Source organism: Nomascus leucogenys, chromosome 4, assembly GCF_006542625.1.
Source record: "Nomascus leucogenys isolate Asia chromosome 4, Asia_NLE_v1, whole genome shotgun sequence".
Classification (NCBI taxonomy): Eukaryota; Metazoa; Chordata; class Mammalia; order Primates; family Hylobatidae; genus Nomascus; species Nomascus leucogenys.
In genome coordinates this window covers 105,239,537-105,264,626 of record NC_044384.1, presented here as the reverse complement: position 1 = coordinate 105,264,626, position 25,090 = coordinate 105,239,537, and the positions used below count along the sequence as shown (strand labels likewise).

The 25,090-nt window shown below is 43.8% G+C and overlaps 2 protein-coding genes and 1 long non-coding RNA gene across 4 annotated transcripts in view; 2 read left to right on the top strand and 1 right to left on the bottom strand.

Moving 5' to 3' along the window:
* Positions 1 to 1,960: 1,960 nt before the first annotated feature.
* CCR2 (C-C motif chemokine receptor 2) lies at positions 1,961 to 9,154 on the top strand. 2 transcript variants are annotated; one of them, XM_012504034.2, is made up of 4 exons: positions 2,351 to 2,402; positions 3,088 to 3,182; positions 5,693 to 6,684; positions 7,903 to 9,154. In XM_012504034.2, the coding sequence occupies exons 3-4, from the start codon at positions 5,744 to 5,746 to the stop codon at positions 8,084 to 8,086; spliced, it is 1,125 nt and encodes a 374-aa protein (XP_012359488.2). In that variant the 5' UTR covers positions 2,351 to 2,402; positions 3,088 to 3,182; positions 5,693 to 5,743; the 3' UTR covers positions 8,087 to 9,154. The 2 variants fall into 2 exon arrangements, with proteins under 2 accessions (XP_003282385.2, XP_012359488.2); XM_003282337.4 differs by lacking the exon at positions 3,088 to 3,182 and having other exon boundaries at positions 1,961 to 2,402.
* A 4,001-nt stretch (positions 9,155 to 13,155) lies between these two features.
* The window catches only part of LOC115834715, a 44,112-nt gene continuing 32,177 nt past the window's right edge, over positions 13,156 to 25,090 (bottom strand). The window contains exons 3-4 of the long non-coding RNA XR_004029593.1: positions 19,709 to 19,882; positions 13,156 to 13,541 (exon numbers count right to left, since the gene is read on the bottom strand). This is a non-coding gene — a long non-coding RNA (uncharacterized LOC115834715). The remainder of the gene's footprint in view (positions 13,542 to 19,708; positions 19,883 to 25,090) is intronic.
* CCR5 (C-C motif chemokine receptor 5) lies at positions 19,417 to 23,311 on the top strand. Its single transcript, XM_030810183.1, has 2 exons — positions 19,417 to 19,453; positions 21,362 to 23,311. Exon 2 carries the CDS (start codon positions 21,373 to 21,375, stop codon positions 22,429 to 22,431), a length of 1,059 nt encoding a protein of 352 aa, XP_030666043.1. The 5' UTR covers positions 19,417 to 19,453; positions 21,362 to 21,372; the 3' UTR covers positions 22,432 to 23,311.

The window sequence follows — 25,090 nt, the reverse complement described above, 5'->3', positions numbered from 1 at the left end:
GATCACAATGTGAAGACAAAATTGTAGAGCGGTCCTAATCAGCCAGAGCAAAATTTCTGGCTCTTGCCCTTCCCCATCCTGGGTTGAATCATAGGAACTGGTGGCAAGATGCCAGGGTCAGGAGATTCCAGAAGTGGCAGCAAGCCCAGTGTTACCGGGTCAGGGATGACCTGTTTTATTATTGAAATCTCAGAGATATGCTCCACTTCCTGCCCAGAGACACATTGAGAGACAACTGGTGAACTTGCTATGTTCCTGAACAGGCAATGACCTGTCTTCCAAGAAAAAACCTGAGACCCTTCAAGTCTCAGGTCCTACTTAGCACATATACCAGGTCTTATACAGGACACATGGTTACAACTGACTGAAATCTGGGCTGGGTGTGGGAGCTCACACCTGTAATCCCAGCCCTTCAGGAGGCTGAGGCGGGCAGATTGCCTGAGCCCAGGAGTTCGAGACCAGCCCAGGCAACATCACAAAACCCCATCTCTACAAAAAATAGTCAGGCATGGTGGCATGCACCTGTAGTCTCAGCTACTTGGAAGGCTGAGATGAGCGGATTGCTTGAGGTTGAGACTGCAGCAAAGCATGATCATGCCACTGCACTCTCGCCTAGGCAACAGAGCGAGATCTTGTCACAAAAGAAAGCAAAAACACAGCACAACACAACAACAACAACAACAACAACAACAAAGCCAACTTCTTGAAATCTGGAAAGGACACCTGGACTGCACTGAGCATTTGATTGTTGTTGGCTCTAGCAGTGGATACATCTTTCAACCTCTGGCAGTCTGCAGGGCTCAGACTATTCTGTTCTGTTTGTTACCTGTGGAGTGCCTGCCAGACCCTGCTCTAGCTGCTTTAGATCCATTTACCCTCACAGACCCCCAGTCTTGTTATTCATATCTCATAGTTGGGAAATGGAAACTTAGAAACTTGCCAAGTCCACAGCATGAGATCCTGCCTCCAGTGTCTGCTGGATTCCAGAAAGCGCCAGGGGTCAACTTAGATGACACCATGTTCTCTGCACAATCTTAGGAATGCTCCTAGTATGATGTCCCCATTGCAGAATTTACATTTTCTTTTAACAAAACGTCTTTCCAAGGAGGGGCATTTAAAATAACTGAGGTTTTTCTTGCTAAGGACGTTCCTGACACAAGAGATAATTTAGCATTTCCCTTTCATTAGAAAGTTTGAAATCCTGTCATTTGTGACAATGTGGATGAACCTGAAGGATATTATGTTAAGTGAAATAACCCACATGCAGATAGACAAATACCACGTGATCTCACTCTTATGTGGAATTTTTTTTAAAGTAAGTTGCTTAGCCGGGCATGATGGCACACACCTGTAATCTCAGCTACTCAAGAAACTGAGGTGGGAGGATGGCTTGAGCTCGGAATGTGGAGGTTGCAGTGAGCTGAGACTGTGCCACTGCACTCCAGTCTGGGTGACAGAATGAAACCCCATCTCAAAAAAAAAAAAAAAGTTGCTATCTTAGAAACAGACAGTAGAGCAGTGGTTACCAGAGACTGGGGAGAAAAGAGGGGAGGTGAGAATGGGCAGCAGTTGATCAGCGGGTACAAAGTGACCATGAGATAGGAGAAACAAGTGCTGGTGCTCTGCTCCACAGTAGGGTGACGGTAGTTAATAATGAATTCTATATATCTAAATAGCTAGAAGAGAGGATTTTCAATATCAGTATTATTTCAAAAGAAATGATAAATGTTTCGGAGGATGGATATGTAATTACCCTGATTTGATCATTACACAGTATATACATGTAGCAAAACATCACATTGTGTCCCATAAATATATACAATTATTATATGAATTAAATTTAAAAAAAATTTTAAAGTGTTATCTAAATGAAATTTCTAACCAGATTCTAAATCCATGATACCACTGAAACCAGCACACATGATCACAGTAAAACCTCATTATATTTCCTCCACTGTCGCCGACACCCTTTATTCTCTGGAAAATGAAACATTCTGTTGTGCTCATATCATGCAAATTATCACTAGTAGGAGAGCAGAGAGTGGAAGTGTTCCAGGTATAAAGACACACAAGATAAAGAAGCTCAGAGTCGTTAGAAACAGGAGCAGATGTACAGGGTTTGCCTGACTCACACTCAAGGTTGCATAAGCAAGATTTCAAAAGTAACCCTGTTCTGGAGACCTCAACCCAATGTACAATGTTCCTGACGGGAAAAGAAGAACTATATTTTTCTGATTTTTTTTTCAAATCTTTACCATTAGTTGCCCTGTATCTCCGCCTTCTCTTTCTGCAGGAAACTTTATTTCCTACTTCTGCATACCAAGTTTCTACCTCTAGATCTGTTTGGTTCAGTTGCTGAGAAGCCTGACATACCAAGACTGCCTGAGACAAGCCACAAGCTGGTGAGTTGTGGGCATCTTTTTCCATTACTTTCTGATTCATAGGCTCAATGCGTCTCAAAGCTGGAAATGCTGGGTCTGGGTACACCCTGGGGAACTGCAAAGCCTGTGCACTTGTGGGGAATGATCAAGATGAGAGGCAGGGGTGGGGGTGGCATGTGCACCAGGAGATGTTAGAGAAACCCTGAGGAAGAGCAGGGTACAGCAGGTGATGGGGGAGAGTGGGCAGCAAGCAAGGCCAGGACAGCCACTCTGCTCAGTCACCTCTCCACACACCCAGGGGCTCACTCTGCCCCTCTGAGCACCCAAGGATGTTAAAGAGCTGGAACTGTTAGTCTAAATATAGGTCCATCCAAGCTCTGAACCAGAATGTGTCCCTTGCCTCAACTCATGAGATCCACAGAGGCAGAAGTAAGGAATTTATTTTCTGAAAGATAGATTTCTATCAGTTCTGGGTGACATGTCCTGACACTTGAAATGACACCTAGGACAGCACATTTCAGGCATCTTGCTCGTTGTTCACTGTAGTAGAAGCTGCATGCTAGCCAGTTGTAAAAATGAAATTAAGTAATGTGTGCACAGCATTTAACATAGCACCTGAGCTTCAGGAGCACTGAATTAATGACCACAGTTGTGATTCCTTAGGCAGATGCATTTTTTTCCAACTTTGATCAGGGGTCTTATTTAGCTTCTCCAGGTTTCAATAATCTGGCTCAGTGATATGAAATACAAGACTTCTGAAAAGTGTCAATTGCAAGAGAAATGGAAGGATAAGGTACACAGGTGGGTGGAAAAGAAATTCACAGTCACTGCCAGCAAAAAAAATTCTTGAGAATCAAGTCCTGATGATGTTAGGGCTTATAGTTCTTATTATAAAGAGTTTTATGTACTCATTCAGTGAATATTTATTGGTGCCTCCTTTAGCCAGGTACTAGCATAAGAACTGGAAATAAAAGCATAATCCAGTCCTTGATCTTGAGGAACATGCAGTGTGTAGCTGATAACATGATAAGTGCTTATCTAGATGCATGCAGTGTTACGTGATAAGAGTAATTTGACAGAGGATACAGATTAGGCTTCACAGAGAAGGGGGATTTGGGCAGGAGGTATTGAAGGGTGAATAGAGGCTCATCAACCATTTTAGGCAGAGGGGCAAAGACCTGCAAAACCACTGAAGCATGAAGGACATGGTGAGTTTAGGGGAAATGAAGAGAAAATGACTGTGGCTGAAGCACAGGATTTGGGATTGGAGAAGGGACTGGAGGTGAGGCTGAGAAGAGGCAAATTCAGAAAAGATGTTGTGCTGGGCAGTCTGGACGTTATCTTTGAAGCGCACCACATATAAGTCATAGGGCTACTGGAGGTTTTAAGCTAAGAGTGTCTATTCAATTTCAACTTAAGAGAAGGTAGGTAGAGAGGGAACATGGCTTGAGATGAGCCATGAGCAAAGGAAAGACTACAACAAAGCCAGGAGTGAGGAGTATATGAAACAAGAAAGTGACAGTTGAAAGCAGTGCAGAGGGGATGAATCTGAGAGGCATCTATGAGGTGGAACTCAAATGACATGATAATAATACAGGGTATTTCTCTGTGCCAGATGCTGTCCTAAGTCCTTACTCCACTGATCTTCACAGCAACTCAGCATAGTTAATATTTTATACATAAAGAAATTGGCACTTGAAGGAGTAATTGGCCCCAGATTACACTGCCTATAAGGATTCGAATCCAGGTTTGTTTGGCTCCAAAACCTGGCTCCTAATTTTCAGAAGGAGAAGGGACCCAGGACAATGCCTGATTTTGCTTCTTAGGCAATGGAGGAATCCACAAGCGGGAGGAGTTTTCAGGGGTGCCCCATTTGGGGTGGGGTGAATTTGAGGTCCCTGCATGATACCCACTTTGCTCACTTCAGTGCCTAAAAGTGAGTATGGTTCATAGTAGGTGTTCAGTAAGTGTTGATGCAATGAATACATGCATGGGGAGATATGCAGCAGGCAATGGGAAATTCAACTCTGAGGCTTAGGAGAAAGCTGGAGCTTGAAGACAGAGCTTTAGAAAACAATAGCATAGAAGGGAGTAGGAACCATGAGGTTAGACAATACGATTCAGGAAGAACTTTGTAGCAAGGATAAAGAGGCAAAAAATTAAAGAGGTGAGAGCTAAGTGTGGTACCTGGGGAATCTTAAGGTGTGGGCACGGGGAGGAGATGCCAGCGAAGATTATGAATAAAAAGTGGTCACACAGCCCCTCCCATCTGGAAGCCAAAAAGAATTGTAAATTAGCAGAAGGATCAAGAGCTCGAAGAGGGTGGAATTGGAATAAAACCAGGGCATTTGAAAAATTGGGTTGTCACTGCAATCTTAACAAGAGAAGTTTTGGCAGGATGATGGAGGCAGAAAGTTGAGAGAATCATCAGTTAGAACATTTTTGACTTCAGAGAACAGAAAATGCAGTTCATAATGGCTTTAAAACGGGGGCTTGTTTTTCTCCGACAAATTTGAGAGGCCAAGGCAGGTGCATCAGGAGGTCAAGAGATCGAGACCATCCTGGCCAACATAGTGAAACCCCATCTCTACTAAAAGTACAAAAATGTGCGGGGCATGGTGGTGCGTGCCTATAGTCCCAGCTACTCAGGAGGCTGAGGCAGGAGAATCGCTTGAACCCAGGAGGCGGGGGTTGCTGTGAGCTGAGATCGTGGCCACTGCACTACAGCCTGGAGACACAGTGAGACTCCGTCTCAAAAAAAAAAAAAAAGAAGGCAGAAGATGAGTAGTTCAAGGGTGGGTTTAGGACTCAGTGATATTAGGATTCTGCCTGGCTTCTCATGGTGCTCTAGGTCTCCCATTCATGGCACCACGCCCTCACTAGGCATGTTGCCAGAGCAGGAGGGGCAGGTGGAGGGTTCTCTTGTGTCTGTCTTATCAGGGAAGAAGAGCTTTCCCAGAAGCCCCCAGCAGACTCCCTTTTCATATTATGGTCCAGAAATGAGTCACAGACCTATGCACCACCTGCAAAGGAGCCAGAGAAAACAAACGCCCAGTGCTTTTAGCCTGAAAATGAGAATCGGGCTTGCTGGGGAAGACAAAGGGTGTTGGGAAATGGCTGTTGGGTAAATCATTGATGTCTGCTACTAGGAATGAAAGGCAAATCAGGAACTGGCACACATGCTTTCAGGGAGATGGCTGCAAAGGAGAGGCCAAAGACTGGGAAGTTGCTTACATGGTACCAGACTATTTGGAAGATCATGGATTGTGGTGTTTGTGTTGTGTGGTCATCATTTTGTTCTTTGTTTACAGAACAGAGAAAGTGGATTGAACAAGGACGCATTTCCCCAGTACATCCACAACATGCTGTCCACATCTCGTTCTCGGTTTATCAGAAATACCAACGACAGCGGTGAAGAAGTCACCACCTTTTTTGATTATGATTACGGTGCTCCCTGTCATAAATTTGACGTGAAGCAAATCGGGGCCCAACTCCTGCCTCCGCTCTACTCGCTGGTGTTCATCTTTGGTTTTGTGGGCAACATGCTGGTCGTCCTCATCTTAATAAACTGCAAAAAGCTGAAGTGCTTGACTGACGTTTACCTGCTCAACCTGGCCATCTCTGATCTGCTTTTTCTTATTACTCTCCCATTGTGGGCTCACTCTGCTGCAAATGGGTGGGTCTTTGGGAATGCAATGTGCAAATTATTCACAGGGCTGTATCACGTCGGTTATTTTGGCGGAATCTTCTTCATCATCCTCCTGACAATCGATAGATACCTGGCTATTGTCCATGCTGTGTTTGCTTTAAAAGCCAGGACGGTCACCTTTGGGGTGGTGACAAGTGTGATCACCTGGTTGGTGGCTGTGTTTGCTTCTGTCCCAGGAATCATCTTTACTAAATGCCAGGAAGAAGATTCTGTTTATGTCTGTGGCCCTTATTTTCCACGAGGATGGAATAATTTCCACACAATAATGAGGAACATTTTGGGGCTGGTCCTGCCGCTGCTCATCATGGTCATCTGCTACTCGGGAATCCTGAAAACCCTGCTTCGGTGTCGAAACGAGAAGAAGAGGCACAGGGCAGTGAGGGTCATCTTCACCATCATGATTGTTTACTTTCTCTTCTGGACTCCCTATAACATTGTCATTCTCCTGAACACCTTCCAGGAATTCTTCGGCCTGAGTAACTGTGAAAGCACCAGTCAACTGGACCAAGCCACGCAGGTGACAGAGACTCTTGGGATGACGCACTGCTGCATCAATCCGATCATCTATGCCTTCGTTGGGGAGAAGTTCAGAAGGTATCTCTCGGTGTTCTTCCGAAAGCACATCACCAAGCGCTTCTGCAAACAATGTCCAGTTTTCTACAGGGAGACAGTGGATGGAGTGACTTCAACAAACACGCCTTCCACTGGGGAGCAGGAAGTCTCGGCTGGTTTATAAAACGAGGAGCAGTTTGATTGTTGCTTATAAAGAGAGATAACGGTCTGTATATAACAACAAACTTCAAGGGTTTGTCGAACAATAGAAACGTGTAAAGCAGGTGCCCAGGAACCTCAGGGCTGTGTGTACTGATACAGACTATGCCACTAAATGCATATCCAACATGTGCTCAGGGAATAATCCAGAAAAACTGTGGGTAGAGACTTTGACTCTCCAGAAAGCGCATCTCAGCTCCTGGAAAATGCCTCATTACCTTGTGCTAATCGTCTTTTTCTAGTCTTCGTAATTTCTTCACTCAATCTCTGATTCTGTCAATGTCTTGAAATCAAGGGCCAGCTGGAGGTGAAGAAGAGAATGTGACAGGCACAGATGAACGGGAGAGAGGGATAGTGGGGTCAGGGCTGAGAGGAGAAGGAGGGAGACATGAGCATGGCTGAGCCTGGACAAAGACAAAGGTGAGCAAAGGGCTCACGCATTCAGCCGGGAGATGATACTGGTCCTTAGCCCCATCTGCCACCTGTAGTTAACCTTGAAGGCTTCACCAGGTCAGGGAGAGTTTGGGAACTGCAATAACCTGGGAGTTTTGGTGGAGTCCGATGATTCTCTTTTGCATAAGTGCATGACACATTTTTGCTATATTACGGTTTATGTATGGCAACCATGCACCCTACATTTGAAATCTATGAAATATCGTGCTCCATTGTTCAGATGCTTCTTAGGCCACATACCCCTGTCTAAAAATTCAGAAAATTTTTGTTTGTAAAAGATGATATGCTAATATATGTATATGCTATATATCTTTATCTATATGTATGTATATATAGGCTCTTGCTTGATCTCTCCAGGAGGTAGTGATTATGGGAGGGAGGTGGAGAATGATGAGTTCCTTCACCAGGAGCAAAAGACGGGGATCGTGTGGAACCACTGCAGAACTATTTCCAGAATCAACTAAGTGGAGAGCCAGGAAGGCTGCATCAGAACCCAGTAAAGTTTCTTGTCTGGATCTGAGCTGATTTGTTTTGTGGTTGCTTTTCCCTGCCTTGCCACTCCCCTCGCTCTTCTCTGTTTCCCCATAGCCTTTTTCACATAGCTCTTGGCTGTAGGATTGCCCCACTCCAAAAACCAGTGTGTGGAGGCCCAGGAGCGAGACCAGGAAAGAATGTGAAAGCAACTACACAAGGACTCCTTGATGGTAGTGGAAAAGGAAAGTCAATTGGCAGAGCCCCTGAAGCCAGTCTTCAGGGCAGAGAAGGAGCCTAGAGACAGGAATGACAGATCTCTGCTTTGGAAATCACATGTCTGGCCTCACAGATGTGTGATTGATTCACAGTGTGAATCTCGGTGTCTACGTTACCAGGCAGGAAGGCTGACAGGAGAGAGACTCCAGCTGGGTTGGAAAACAGTATTTTCCAAACTACCTTCCAGTTCCTCATTTTTGGATACAGGCATAGAGTTCAGACTGTTTTTAAATAGGAAAAATAAAATTAAAGCTGAAAACTGCAACTTGTAAATGTGGTAAAGTGTTAGTTTGAGTTGCCGTCATGTCAAACGTGAAAATGCTGTATTAGTCACAGAGATAATTCTAGCTTTGAGCTTAAGAATTTGGAGCAGGTGGTGTGTTTGGGAGACTGCTGAGTCAACCCAGTAGTTGTTGATTGGCGGGATTGGAAGTGTGTGATCTGTGGGCACATTAGCCTATGTGGATGCAGCATCTAAGTAATGATGTCATTCGAATCACAGTATATGCTCCATCGCTGTCATCTCAGCTGGATCTCCATTCTCCCAGGCTTGCTGTCAAAAGCCGTTTGTGTTTTATTTTGTATCATTTTGAAGTCATGCGTTTAATCACATTCGAGTGTTTCAGTGCTTCGCAGATGTCCTTGTTGATGCTCATATTGTTCCCTATTTGGCCAGTGGGAACTCCTAAATCAAGTTGGCTTCTAATCAAAGCTTTTAAACCCTATTGGTAAAGAATGGAAGGTGGAGGAGCTCCCTGAAGTAAGCAAAGACTTTCCTCTTAGTCGAGCCAAGTTAAGAATGTTCTTATGTTGCCCAGTGTGTTTTTGATCTGATACAAGCAAGAAGCACTGGGCTTCTAGAACCAGGCAACTTGGGAACTAGACTCCCAAGCTGGACTATGGCTCTACTTTCAGGGCACATGGCTAAAGAAGGTTTCAGAAAGAAGAGGGGACAAAGCAGAACTTTCACCTTCATATATTTGTATTATCCTAATAAATGCATAAAATGTTAATTTGATGGTGATGAAATGTAAATACTGTTTTTAAAAACTATGATTTGGAAAATAAATCAATGCTATAACTATGTTGATAAAAGATTTAAAAACAACTGGCTGTTTTTTTACACTGTGGTGTGGAAGATTGTGTTTTGTTCACAACTTTTCACTTCTTCCCCTGTGTGATTACACACACCTGCCCTTGTGGTGTGACTTGCAGTGCACCCTACAGGCCACATACCCCATGCCCTCCACCACTGGCTCTGCTGCTGGAAAGTGAGCAGAAGTGACATCTGCCTCATCCAAGCAGAGCCTCTTGCTCAGCCACAGGAAGGCCCATTCCAGATCACACCCCTCAGCCCGTGCGCCCTGGTGAATGAGAAGACACAGGGAGCTGCAGCCACATATAACATGAGCAAGAAGTCTGTGTTTCAGGAAGGGGAACATCACACTCCGGGGACCGTTGTGGGGTGGGGGGAGGGGGGAGAGACAGCATTAGGAGATATACCTAATGCTAAATGACGAGTTAATGGGTGCAGCAAAACAACATGGCACATGGATACGTATGTAACAAACCTGCACATTGTGCACATGTACCTTAAAACCTAAAGTATAATAATAATAAACAAACAAACAAAAAAAGAAGTCTGTGTTTGCTGTGATAAGCCACTGAGTTTTAGGGGTTGTTTGTTAAGAAGCACAAAAACCGATGAAGACATGTGGTATGTAGTGACTTCATATATAGAATCTGGAAAACTATCCATTTATTTTCCATCATGGAATTCAATACGACAAGCATCCAGGAGGGTCTACCTATGCCAGACTGGATTGGAAACAGAAAGACAGATGTTAATGCCAGTGTCCTTTAGACCTCCAAGTCCAGGGCCAGCTGCCGAGTGGGAGGGGTAGAGAAGGTCCTGTGCACAGTCACAGTGTGCTGTGCAGAGCAGGAACAGAGGCATCTGTGAAAAGTGCTGAGAGCCTGGAGGACAGAGTGACTAATGCAATGACAGTCTTGCATCATAGGAATAACAGCCACAGCAGGATTTTATTGCTGCCAAAGAAACTGCCATTTAAAAATTGCCAGCCATCTGGGAGGCTGAGGCAGGAGAATGGCATGAACCCAGGAGGCAGAGCTTGCAGTGAGCCGAGATCGGGCCACTGCACTCCAGCCTGGGCAGCAGAGCCAGACTCTGTCTCAAAAAAAAAAAAAAAAAAAAAAAGGCCAGCCATCTCTCTTTCTAAAGTGGAATCCTCAGGTCTCCTTTATTCTGGGGACATTTGAGTAGGCTGTTCGAGTTAAGCAGGTGGAAGGTGGAAGGTCATCATTCTGAGGGATGAGTGTCTGAAGACTTTTTTGGTAAGGAAGGGTCTTGACATAGCCCACCCCATGCCACCCCCCTTGATCTGTGATATCCCCAGCAGCTGGGGAGGTTGGAGCATTTTGCAAAGAGGCCCCGAAGCCTCCAGAAAGTAAACCTTCAAGAGCCCATCCTTCCTTCCTCTTTTGTTTTTGCTCATTATGAAAACTTCCCTGACAAATTGAAAAGGCCTCAGGTGAGATTAGCCCGCAGGAAAAACCACCAAGGGCCACCCAGAGGGGCCACACTGTGAGAGAAGAGGAGTATGGGCTGGTGAGCTGACCTCTGGAAGACAGTGCATGAATTGAGGGGAAGAGATTGGTTCCATGCATGGGAGCAATGAGGCTGGAAATTTCTTCAGACATTGCCACTTCGGCACTGTGTGTGTGTATGTGTGTGTGTGTGTGTGTGTGTGTGTGTAAACAGAGTCCTGTAATGCAAAGTCTGGCCTTGGCAGCCCCAGCCTGGGGCCACAGTGAGACATGAGCCGAGGGTTATGCTGGGAAAAACCTCTCCCTCCCAGCACGTGAAAGGCTCTGTGGGCCCAGCAGCTCAGCAAGCAAGGGTAAGGGCATGCACTAACATCTTATTTCATACTATCCCTTATAACACATCCTAATGTAATCAGCTCACAATATGAAATTATTTCATCTCTCTCCAATCATTTTTTCAATAGGGCCTTAGGGTCCACTGGATTCTGGAGGGCCCTGCCTAGAGGAGGGGGTGCATTCTCTCCCTGTGTCCCCTCCTGCTCCACCCTCCACAGCACGTGCCTAGTGGTCTACCTTGTGGCGAACTCTTGTACCTCCCTCTTCTAGGCATGGACTAGCATTGAGAAGTGGGACAGGAGTGTTAGGAAAAAGGGCAAATATAGACATATCTTGTCTTATTGTGCTTTACAGATATTGTTTTTTGTTGTTGTTGTTGTTGTTTACAAATTGAAGGTTTGTGGCAACTCCGCCTCGAGCAAGTCTATTGGTGCTGTTTTTCCAACAGCATGTACTTGTTTTGCATCTCTGTGTCACATTTTGGTAATTCTCCCAATATTTCAAACTTTGTCATTATTTCTATATCTGTTATGGTAATCTGTGATCAGTGATCTTTGACGTCACTATTGTAGTTGTTTTGGGGCACCACGAAGTGCACCCATATAAGATGGCAAAGAATCAATAAATGTTGTGTGTGTTCTGACTGTTCCACTGACTGCCTGTTCCTGAGACACAATAGTATATATATATATATATATATATATATATATATATATATATATATCTGTATATATAACAATAATATATATGTATATATTTTTTTAAATATATATTTTGAGGCAGAGTCCCACTCTGATTGCCCAGGCTGGAGTGCAATGATGTGATTTCAGCTCACTGCAACCTCTGCCTCCCCGGGCTTGGGTGATTCTCCCACTTCAGCCTCCCAAGCTGGGACTACAGGTGTGCGCCATCACACCTGGCTAATGTTTTTTTTTTTTTTTTTTTTGTATTTTTAGGAGAGACAGGGTTTTGCCATGTTGCCCAGGCTGGCTTTGAACTCCTAGACTCAAACAATCCACCTGCCTCAGCCTCCCAAAGGGCTGGGATTACAGGCATGAGCCACTGTGCCCAGCCCAAGACACACTAATATTGAAATTAAGCCAAATAATAACCCTACAATGGCCTCTAAGTGTTCAAGTGAAAGGAAAAGTCCCACGTCTCTCGCTTTAAATCAAAATCTAGAAATGATTAAGCTTAGTAAGGAGGACATGTTGAAAGTCAAGGCCAAAAGCTCACCTCTTGCACCAGTTAGCCAAATTGCGACTTCACAAGAAAAGTTCTTGAAGGATATTTAAGTTCCACTCCAGGGAACACACAAATGAAGAGAAAACAAAGCAGCCATATTGCTGATATGGAGAAAATTTGAGTGGTCTGGAGAAAAGATCCAACCAGCCACAACATTTCCTTAAGTCAAAGTCTAATCCAGAGCAAGACTCTAACTCTCTTCAATGCTATGAAGGCTGAGAGAGGTGAGGAAGCTGCAGAAGAAAAGTTTGAAGCTAGTGGAGCTTGGTTTGTGAGGTTTAATGAAAGACAACATCTCCATAACCTAAAAATGCAAGATGAAGCAGCAAGTGCAAAGGGAGAAGCTGTGGCAAGTTATCCAGAAAATCTAGATAAGATAATTGATGAAAGTGTCTACACTAAACAACAGATTTTCAGTGTAGACAAAACAGTCTTATGTTGGAAGAAGTTGCCATCCAGGACTTTCAGAGCTAGACAGGAGATGTCAATGCAAGCTGCAAAGCTCCAAGGGACAGGCTGACTCTCTTTTAAGAGGTGAATGCAGCTGATGACTTTAAGTTGAAGTAAATGTTCATTTACTATTTTGAAAATCCTGGGGTCGTTAAGAATTATGCTAAATCTACTCTATCTGTGCTCCATAAGTGGAACAATAAAGCCTGGATGACAACACATCTGTTTACAGCACGGTTTACTGAATATTTTAAGCGCACTGTTGAGAACTATTGCTCAGAAAAAAAGATTCCTTTCAAAATATTACTGCTCTGCACCGTGTCACTCAAGAGCTGTGTTGCAGATGTACGAGAATATTCATGTTGTTTTCATCCCTGCTAACACAAACATCCATTCTGCAGTCCATGGACCAAGATTTTCAAGTCTTATTAAGAAATATATTTCATAAGGCTATTAAGAAATAGCTATATATACATATATATAGCCTTATATAGTTTATATAGCTACCATTGATAGTGATTCCATTGATGGATCTGAGCAAAGCAAATTGAAAAACTTCTGGAAAGTAGTCATTATTCTAGATGCCATTAGGAATATTTGTAATTCATGGGAGGAGGTCAAAATACCAACATTAACAGGAGTGTGAAAGACATTGATTCCAACCCCCACAGATGACTTTCAGGGGTTCATGTCTTCAGTGGAGGAAGTCGCTGTAGATGTGGTGGAAACAGCAAGAGAACTAGAACTAGAAGTGGAGCCTGAAGTTGTGACTGAATTGCCGCACTCTCATGATCAAACTTGAACAGATGAAGAGTTGCTTCTTACGGATGAGCCGTGAAAGTGGTCTCTTGAGATGGAATCTCCTCCTGGTGAAGATGCTGTGAACATGGTTAAAATGACAACAATCGATTTAGAATATTACATAAATTTAGTTAATAAAGCAGTGGCAGGGTTTGAGAGGATTGACTCCAATTTTGAAAGAAGTGGGTAAAATGCTATCAAATAGCATCACACGGTATGAAGAAATCTTTTGTGAAGGGAAGAGTCGACCAAGGTGGCAAATTGCATTGTCATCTTATTTTAAGAAATTGCCACAGCCACCCCCAGCTTTAGCAACCACCACCCTGATCAGTAAGCAGCCATCAACAACAAAACAAGACCACCATCCTCTTCAGCAAAAACAGTATGACTTGCTGAAGGCTCAGATGATGGTTAGCATTTTTAGCAATAAAATATTTTTAATTAAGGTATGCACATTGGTTTTTTTTGACATAATACTATTGCATACTTAATAGACTACAGTATAGGGTAAACACAACTTTTATACACACTGGGAAACCAAAAACAGTTATTTTTGTGATATTTGCTTTATTGTGGTGGTCTGAAACTGAACTCACAATCTCACCAAGGTGTGTCTGAACCTCTTTAGCTAACTGGCCACTGCCACAGTCCACTCCATGATGGTCAAGATGCCCCAGAGTGGCAGGCACACTGTGTGGTCACATCCAAGGGCCTAGAGATGGTGGGGGCTCCATATGGATCTAGACATGTGAGATATCTCTTTGATTTGACTTTTTCCAACCCACCATTTTCTGGGTGCTGGGCTTGTCTCACCCAGAAAGTAGGACCCAATGTGACAGTTCCTGCCCAGTTCCCTCCTGTGGTAGCCACTTGACCCAGGGGCACTCTTGATCCTTGCAGCCCCGTTTACATACCCTATCTCTAACCCTATCACCTCTCTCCAATCCCCACTCCCCCGCTCAGCTTGTCTGCTGCCCAGTGGGGGCCCCACCCATGCTGGCCTCCCCTTTTGCAAGTCCCCATTCCTCATATGGTTTCTTCAGAGCCCCTTTCCTTGGCTTTGAGGAGAGGTGCCCTCACTCACTTCCCCACCAATCCTGCCCACTTCTACAGTCCATTCGTTATCCTAATTGCCTCCATATACAGACTGGAGTGAGAGGAGTTGATGTGATGGGTGTGGATACAGGGCTGGTGCTGTCATCTTCTAGTAAGCCCTGGGAGAGGTGTCTAAGCCCAGGTGTCAGTGGTTTTCTTTGGAACTGTGAGTACATAACACTTCTTTGCCTTCAGCCTTAGGCCATAGTTGCTAGTTCTGGGACAACCGGAAATGTCCTACATAATCTCGTGTTATGTGCAGAGCTGAGTATAGAGCTCCAGGTATGATCTGACTCACTTAAGATCACAGTGAGTCTATTGTATTGTTGAACTGTTAGCTTAGACATCTGTTACTGTACCTACATGGCACTAGCCTCACGCCTAGATGCTGATCTGAAAGAAATCCCCTAAATGTATAGAGAAGACTTCTCAGCTGAGCTAAGGGGCTCCCACCAGGTTTGAGCCTATCTAATGAATCCATGAGGTAGACAGCCTGCATGTGTCCACTTGGTTTGATGAAATGCACAAATCCTCATGGGGGATGTGGTCCATGGGCTGGGAAGTGGGTTACCCTGGGAAAGGTCTAGAGGACAGAGGCAGGGATGGAGACAACAGCGTGGTGAGTTCCCAACCCACCCACGATGATAGGTGTCTGAGGCAGAAGGTAAAGAGGCTGTCTCCTGGTGGGTGTCATAAGACTCAAGTGTCATTGCTGAGGCACATGGGTAACAAAGCGTGGCACTGGATGGGGGTGGATTCTTCCTATTTCTGTGAGGATCATGGGGACTCCCTGGCTCTCCTGGTAAAGGTGGCTCTGAGGACAGGAAGAGCGTCCTTCTTGACAGGGATGTCAGAGCACTGATGGTGACCATCAGTGTGACACTGCTCACATGACTGAACAACGGGAAGAGCCCGACTGTCTAATGACAGAGCTCTGTTAAATATAGTTAAGGGTATTTTGTTGAATGAATGAATGTAGCCAGACAGGAAAGAGGACAGTATCTGTAATTCCGTTTATAGAAGTTAAAGACAGGCTCATTTAATCTCTATGAAGACAGAGTGGCGCTTACCTCTGGGTGGAGCAAAAGGTACCTTCTGAAGTGATAGGGATGTTCCTTATCATCTTGATCGGGAGTGGTAGTTACATGCATGTATGCATATCAAAACTCACCAAGCTGTACCACTAAGTGTGTTCTTCCTCAATAAAAATAATAAAGAACTACACTTATAAAGAATTTTTTAATAATATAGGAAAATGTTTACACTATAATCTTTAGCTAAAAAAAAAAAAAAAAAAAAAGGAGCCGCCTACAGAATGGTACATGCGTGAGAACAATTAATCAAAAAGTGCATGGGAAAAGTCGGGATTGAAACATCATGTTTTAAATGACATTGCTTTGATACTGTGAGAATGTACCTAAGTGTTTCCTTTTTTCTGTTTTTCCCAATTTTATACAATGAGCATGTGTTGGTTTTATAATTAGACATTTTGTTTGTTTGTTTGGTTTGGTTTTGAGACAGAGCTTGCTGTCACCCAGGTTGGAGTGCAATGGCCCGATCTTGGTTCACTGCAACCTCCATCTCCTGGGTTCAAGAGATTCTCCCACTTCAGCCTCCTGAGTAGCTGGGACTATAGGGGCACACGACCACACCCAGCTAATCTTGTGTATTTTTAGTAGAGATGGGGTTTCACCATGTTGGCCAGGTTGGTCTCAAACTCCTGACCTCAAGTTATCCACCCGCCTTGGCTTCCCAAAGTGCTGGGATTACAGACATGAGCCACCGCAGCCGGCCTAGACATTTGTTTTTAAAAATAAAAGATTCATTTGCTCTTTTTACAGCCCATCTTACTGTTGACTGATATTGACCAGGTGTCAACTCAGGCCCCAGGGATTTTCACAACAGCTGCTGTATGGCAGGGTTCCTGCTCACTGTGCTCATGTAGCTGGCCCTTGCACCCGAAGTGAATAATTAACATTCTCCCCAGCCTGTTGATGATGCTCTGAAAATATGGTCCAGAAATGGTGTGGGCAAGGAGACAGCAAAGCAATGCTTGGAACATAGGTGCAGTAACTAGACATGGAGCAGCTGTTTAAAGACAAAAAGGCCCCAAAAAGGAGGGATGGCACGAAACACCCTCCAATATGGGCATGGAGTCTAGAGTGACAAACTGATCAAAAGTTCATTTCCTATGGGGAGTCCGAATGTATTTAATAATAAAAAGAGAACAAGAGCCACGCAAACTGAGAGGGACAAAGTAGAGTAGCAGACACCAAGCAACTAAGGCACAGCATGATAAGCTGCTAGCTTGTTGTCATTATTGTATCCAGAACATTTCATTTAAATGCTGAAGAATTTCCCATGGGTCCCCACTTTCTTGTGAATCCTTGGGCTGAACCCCCCTGTCCTGAGTGGTTACTAGAACACACCTCTGGACCAGAAACACAAAAGTGGAGTAACACGCCCTGCAAAGCTGTGCTTCCTTGTTTCAGCCTATGAATCCTCACCTTGTTTCCCATCTAGCGTATATTTTTCAAACCAACTTGGCCGTGGAGTCATGTAGTATTTAGGGTGGAAGCTGCCCCAGGTCTAGCATGTCATTTAACAGATGAGGAAATGGAAGCCTGGGCAGTGGAAGTATCTTGCCAAGGTCACACAGCAAGTCAGCAGCACAGTGTGTGTGACTCCGAGCCTGCTCCGCTAGCCCACATTGCCCTCTGGGGGTGAGTATGTCTTCACACCCTCCACTATCCTAATGACAGACACACAGAACATGGCAAAGCCTCAGCTCTGCATGGTGAAAGTAAGAACCAGCAATTGCCACAAACAGAAATACGGTGTGGGTCCGGCAGCCTCCGGGAGTTCTGCACAAGTGGATTACCAGTGAATACAAGGCTATCTTTCTAAAAACCAAAGTTGTATTTATGTTATCTATTTTCTATAAAATTTTATATTAATTTACTTGTTACCTATTTTTGAACTCTTTCAAAAGCACACTTTATATTTCCCTGCTTAAACAGTCCCCCGAGGGCGGGTGCCCGAAAGGCTCTACACTTGTTATTCCATCTCCACCACAGGCGTATTAAGTTTGTATTTGGGTTTTTTTTAAAACCTCCACTCTACAGTTAAGAAAACTAAGGCAGAGAGCTTCAATAATTTGGTCAGAGCCAAGTAGTAGTAATGAAGCTGGAGGTCAAACCCAACAGCATGACTACAGTTCTTAATCAATGCCTTTTGAATTGCACATATGGGATGAACTTGAACATTTTCTCGATGATTCACTGTCCTTGTTATGATTATCGGTTACTGAGGTCTGTTGTAACACAGACATATGTCCCTATATGGGGCGGGGGTGGGGGTGTCTTGATCGCTGGGCTATTTCTGTACTTTTCTGGCTTTTCCCAAGCAGTCATTTCTTTCTATTCTCCAAGCACCAGCAATTAGCTTTACCTTGTCAGCTTCTAGTTTGCTGAAACTAATCTGCTATAGACAGAGACTCCAGTGAACCAATTTTATTAGGATTTAATCAAATAAACTCTCTCTGACAAAGGATTGCTGAAAGAGTAACTAAGAGTTTGATGTTTACTGAGTGCATAGTATGTGCTAGATGCTGGCCGTGGATGCCTCATAGAATCCTCCCAACAACTCATGAAATGACTACTATCATTCAGCCCAATACCCAGATAAGAAAGCTGAGGGTAAGACAGGTTTCAAGCTTGGCGGTCTGACTACAGAGGCCACTGGCTTAGCCCCTGGGTTAGGCTGCCTCTGTAGGATTGGGGGCACGTAATTTTGCTGTTTGGGGTCTCCTTTGCCTTCTTAGAGATCCAAGCCAAAGCTTTTTATTCTAGAGCCAAGGTCACAGAAACCCAGAGGGCATCTGTGGCTCAGGAGTAGCTCTCTGCTGTCTTCTCAGCTCTGCTGACAATACTTGAGATTTTCAGATGTCACCAACCACCAAGAGAGCTTGATATGACTGTATATAGTATCGTCATAAAGAACCTGAACTTGACCATATACTTCTGTCATGTGGAAAATTTCTCATAGCTCCAGATAGATTATATCTGGAGTGAAGAATCCTGCCACCTGTGTATCTGGCATAGTGTGAGTCCTCATAAATGCTTACTGGTTTGAAGGGTAACAAAATAGTGAACAGAGTGAAAATCCCCACTAGGATCCTGGGTCCAGAAAAAGATGGGAAACCTGTTTAGCTCACCCGTGAGCCCATAGTTAAAACTCTTTAGACAACAGGTTGTTTCCGTTTACAGAGAACAATAATATTGGGTGGTGAGCACCTGTGTGTGGGTTGGGGTGGGATAGGGGATACGGGGAGAGTGGAGAAAAAGGGGGCACAGGGTTAATGTGAAGTCCAGGATCCCCCTCTACATTTAAAGTTAGTTTAAGTTGGCTTTAATTGACAGCAACTCTTAAGATAATCAGAATTTTCTTAACCTTTTAGCCCTACTGTTGAAAAGCCCTGTGATCTTGTACAAATCATTTGCTTCTTGGATAGTAATTTCTTTTACTAAACTGTGGGCTTTTGACTAGACGAATGTAAATGTTCTTCTAGCTCTAATATCCTTTATTCTTTATATTTTCTAACAGATTCTGTGTAGTGGGATGAGCAGAGAACAAAAACAAAATAATCCAGTAAGGAAAGCCCGTGAATAAACTTTCAGACCAGAGATCTATTCTCTAGCTTATTTTAAGCTCAACTTAAAAAGAAGAACTCTTCTCTGATTCTTTTCGCCTTCAATACACTTAATTATTTAACTCCACCCTCCTTCAAAAGAAACAGCATTTCCTACTTTTATACTGTCTATATGACTGATTTGCACAGCTCATCTGGCCAGAAGAGCTGAGACATCCGTTCCCCTACAAGAAACTCTCCCCGGTAAGTAACCTCTCAGCTGCTTGGCCTATTAGTTAGCTTCTGAGATGAGTAAAAGACTTTACAGGAAACCCATAGAAGACATTTGGCAAACACCAAGCGCTCATACAATTATCTTAAAATATAATCTTTAAGATAAGGAAAGAGTCAGAGTTTAGAATGAGTTTCAGATGGTTATAACATCAAAGATACAAAACATGATTATGAGTGAAAGACTTTAAAGGGAGCAATAGTATTTTAATAACTAATAATCCTTACCTCTCAAAAGAAAGATTTGCAGAGAGATGAGTCTTGGCTGAAATCTTGAAATCTTATCTTCTGCTAAGAAGAACTAAACCCTCTCCAGTGAGACGCCTTCTGAATATGTGCCCACAAAAAGTTGTGTCTAAGTCTGGTTCCCTTTTTTCTTTTTCCTCCAGACAAGAGGGAAACCTAAAAATGGTCCAAATTAATATCAAATTACAAACGCCAAATAAAATTTTCCTCTAATATATCAGTTTCATGGCACAGTTAGTATATAATTCTTTATGGTTCAAAATTAAAAATGAGCTTTTCTAGGGGCTTCTCCCAGCTGCCTAGTCTAAGATGCAGGGAGTTTGAGACTCACAGGGTTTAATAAGAGAAAATTCTCAGCTAGAGCCGCTGAACTTAAATAGACTAGGCAGGACAGCTGGTTATAAGACTAAACTACCCAGAATGCATGACATTCGAATATCTGTGGTGGCAGACGAAACATTTTTTATTTTATTATTTCTTGGGTATGTATGACAACTCTTAATTGTGGCAACTCAGAAACTACAAACACAAACTTCACAGAAAATGTGAGGATTTTACAATGGGCTGTTGGCATGTATGACCTTCTCGGGGGACGTGGGCATCCGGCCATTTCACTCTGACTACATCACGGCACCAAACATCTGATGGTCTTGCCTTTTAATTCTCTTTTCGAGGAGTGAGAGGGAGGGTAGCACGGTAGTTAAGAGTGTAGGCTTCCTGCATTCAAAATCGGTTGCTTACTAGCTGTGTGGCTTTGAGCAAGTTACTCACCCTCTCTGTACTTCAAGGCCCTTGTCTGCAAAATGTGAAAAATATTTCCTGCCTCATAAGGTTGCCCTGAGGATTAAACGAATGAATGGGTATGACGCTTAGAACAGTGATTGGCATCCAGTATGTGCCCTCGAGGCCTCTTAATTATTACTGGCTTGCTCATAGTGCATGCTCTTTGTGGGCTAACTCCAGCTTGGTCAATAAAAATGTTAAGACTGAGTTGCAGCCGGGCATGGTGGCTCATGCCTGTAATCCCAGCATTCTAAGAGGCTGAGGCAGGAGGATTGCTTGAGCCCAGGAGTTCGAGACCAGCCTGGGCAACATAGTGTGATCTTGTCTCTATAAAAATAAACAAAATTAGCTGGGCGTGGTGGCGCCTGTAGTCCCCAGCCACTTGGAGGGGTGAGGTGAGAGGATTGCTTGAGCCCAGGATGGTCCAGGCTGCAGTGAGCCATGATCGTGCCACTGCACTCCAGCCTGGGCGACAGAGTGAGACCCTGTCTCACAACAACAACAGCAACAAAAAGGCTGAGCTGCACCATGCTTGACCCAGTTTCCTAAAATTGTTATCAAAGCTTCATTCACTCCATGGTGCTATAGAGCACAAGATTTTATTTGGTGAGATGGTGCTTTCATGAATTCCCCCAACAGAGCCAAGATCTCCATCTAGTGAGCAGGGAAGCTAGCAGCAAACCTTCCCTTCACTACAAAACTTCATTGTTTGGCCAAAAAGGGAGTTCATTCAATGTAGACATCTATGTATGCAATTAAAAACCTATTGATGTATAAAACAGTTTGCATTCATGGTGGGCCACTAAATACACTCTAGGACTTTATAAAAGATCACTTTTTATTTATTCACAGGGTGGAACAAGATGGATTATCAAGTGTCAAGTCCAACCTATGACATCGATTATGATACATCGGAGCCCTGCCAAAAAATCAATGTGAAGCAAATCGCAGCCCGCCTCCTGCCTCCGCTCTACTCACTGGTGTTCATCTTTGGTTTTGTGGGCAACATGCTGGTCATCCTCGTCCTGATAAACTGCAAAAGGCTGAAGAGCATGACTGACATCTACCTGCTCAACCTGGCCATCTCTGACCTGTTTTTCCTTCTTACTGTCCCCTTCTGGGCTCACTACGCTGCTGCCCAGTGGGACTTTGGAAATACAATGTGTCAACTCTTGACAGGGCTCTATTTTATAGGCTTCTTCTCTGGAATCTTCTTCATCATCCTCCTGACAATCGATAGATACCTGGCTATCGTCCATGCTGTGTTTGCTTTAAAAGCCAGGACGGTCACCTTTGGGGTAGTGACAAGTGTGATCACTTGGGTGGTGGCTGTGTTTGCATCTCTCCCAGGAATCATCTTTACCAGATCTCAAAAAGAAGGTCTTCATTACACCTGCAGCTCTCATTTTCCATACAGTCAGTATCAATTCTGGAAGAATTTCCAGACATTAAAGATAGTCATCTTGGGGCTGGTCCTGCCGCTGCTTGTCATGGTCATCTGCTACTCGGGAATCCTAAAAACTCTGCTTCGGTGTCGAAACGAGAAGAAGAGGCACAGGGCTGTGAGGCTTATCTTCACCATCATGATTGTTTATTTTCTCTTCTGGGCTCCCTACAACATTGTCCTTCTCCTGAACACCTTCCAGGAATTCTTTGGCCTGAATAATTGCAGTAGCTCTAACAGGTTGGACCAAGCCATGCAGGTGACAGAGACTCTTGGGATGACGCACTGCTGCATCAACCCCATCATCTATGCCTTTGTTGGGGAGAAGTTCAGAAACTACCTCTTAGTCTTCTTCCAAAAGCATATTGCCAAACACTTCTGCAAATGCTGTTCTATTTTCCAGCAAGAGGCTCCCGAGCGAGCAAGCTCAGTTTACACTCGATCCACTGGGGAGCAGGAAATATCGGTGGGCTTGTGACCCAGACTCAAGTGTGCTGGTGACCCATTCAGAGTTGTGCACATGGCTTGGTTTTGATACACAGCCTGGGCTAGGGGTGGGGTGGGAGAGGTCTTTTTAAAAAGAAGTTACTGTTATACAGGGTCTACGATTCATCCATTTATTTGGCATCTGTTTAAAGTAGATTAGATCTTTTAAGCCCATCAATTATAGAAAGCCAAATCAAAATATGTTGATGAAAAACAGCAACCTTTTTCTCTCCCCTTCACATGCATCAAGTTATTGACAAACTCTCCCTTCACTCCGGAAGTTCCTTATATATATTAAAAAGAAAGCCTGAGGGAATTGCTGATTCTTGAGTTTAGTGACCTGAAGAGAAATACCAAAATTATTTCGGAAATGTACACTTTTTACCTTGTACAAGGCAACATATAGGTTGTAAATGTGTTTAAAACAGGTCTTTGTCTTGCTTTGGGGAGAAAAGATATGAATATGATTAGTTAAGAAATGACACCTTTCATGTGTGATTTCCCCTCCAAGGTATGGTTAATAAGTTTCGCTGACTTTTAGAACCAGGCGAGAGCCTTGTGGCCTGGGAGAGCTGAGGAAGCTTCTTAAATGAGAAGGAATTCGAGTTGGATCATCTATTGCTGGCAGAAACAGAAGCCTCACTGCAAGCACTGCATGGGCAAGCTTGGCTGTAGAAGGAGACAGAGCTGGTTGGGAAGACCTGGGAAGGAAAGACAAGGCTAGATCATGAAGAACCTTGACAGCATTGCTCCGTCTAAGTCGTGAGCTGAGCAGGGAGATCCTGGTTGGTGTTGCAGAAGGTTTATTCTGTAGCCAAAGGAGGGTCAGGAAGGATGAGCATTTAGGGCAAGGAGACCACTAACAGCCCTCAGGTCAGGGTGAGGATGGCCTCCGCTAAGCTCAAGGTGTGAGGATGGGAAGGAGGGAGGTATTCATGCAGCATATGAAGATGCAGAGTCAGCAGAACTGGGGTGGATTTGGGTTGGAGGTGAGGGGCAGAGAGGAGTCAGAGAGAATCCCTAGCCTTCAAGCAGATTGGAGAAACCCTTGAAAAGACATCAAGCACAGAAGGAGGAGGAGGAGGTTTAGGTCAAGAAGAAGAGGAATTGGTGTAAAAGGATGGGTCTGGTTTGCAGAGCTTGAACACAGTCTCACCCAGACTCCAGGCTGTCTTTCACTGAATGCTTCTGACTTCAGAGAGTTCCTTCCCATCCCAGCTCAAATACTGAGCGGTCTCCAGGAGGAGACTAGATTTATGAGTACACAAGGTGTGAGGTCTAGGAACATACTTCAGCTCACACATGAGATCTAGGTGAGGATTGATTACCTAGTAGTCATTTCATGGGTTGTTGGGAGGATTCTATGAGGCAACCACAGGCAGCATTTAGCACATACTACACATTTAATAAGCATCAAACTCTTAGTTACTCATTCAGGGACAGCATTGAGCAAAGCATTGAGCAAAGAGGTCCCATAGAGGTGAGGGAAGCCTGAAAAACTGAGATGCTGCCTGCCCAGTGCACACCAGTGTAGGTATCATTTTCTGCATTTAACCATCAATAGGCAAAGGAGGGAAGGGACATATTCATTTGGAAACAAGCTGCCTTGAGCCTTAAAACCCACAAAAGTACAATTTACCAGCCTCCGTATTTCAGGCTGAATGGGGGTGGGGGGCGCCTTAGGTACTTATTCCAGATGCCTTCTCCAGACAAACCAGAAGCAACAGAAAAAACCTCTCTCTCTCCCTTTGAAATGAATATACCCCTTAGTGTTTGGGTATATTCATTTCAAAGGGAGAGAGAGAGGTTTTTTTCTGTTGTTTCTCATATGATTGTGCACATACTTGAGATTCTTTTGAATTTGGGGGATGGCTAAAACCATCATAGTACAGGTAAGGTGAGGGAATAGAAAGTAGTGAGAACTACTCAGGGAATGAAGGTGTCAGAATAATAAGAGGTGCTACTGACTTTCTCAGCCTCTGAATATGAACGGCGAGCATTGTGGCTGTCAGCAGGAAGCAATGAAGGGAAATGTCTTTCCTTTTGCTCTTAAGTTGTGGAGAGTGCAAGAGTAGCATAGGACCCTACCCTCTGGGCCAAGTCAAAGACATTCTGACATCTTAGTATTTGCATATTCTTATGTATATGAAAGTTACAAACTGCTTGAAAGAAAATATGCGTCTAATAAAAACACCTTCTAAAATAATTCATTACATTCTTGCTCTCTCAGTCAAGTGTACATTTAGAGAATAGCACATAAAACTGCCAAAGCATTTTATAAGCAGCTGTTTTCTTCCTTAGTGTGTGTGCATGTGTGTGTGGTGTATACAAAGACACAGATAATTGTAGTTTTGTATTTTCTTTTAAATAATTTTTAAAATTGACCCTTTTCCTTAGACAAATTGCCAGAATAGTTTCTATTTACAGACGGTACCTCTAAGAGTAAGGTTGCTGAGCAATTGACTTGAAAACTTTTAAAATTCAAATTTTAATTCCACTACTCAAAATAATTGCCATGTTTTAAAAAAGAGAATCGGTGCCATAAGTTAGTTGTCTATGTCTGAAAATGAAGAAGACATGCAATGTCATGGCCTGGTCACTTACCCGCAGCCCTGAATTCTAGGCACATCATATGTGAGAATGAGGATGCT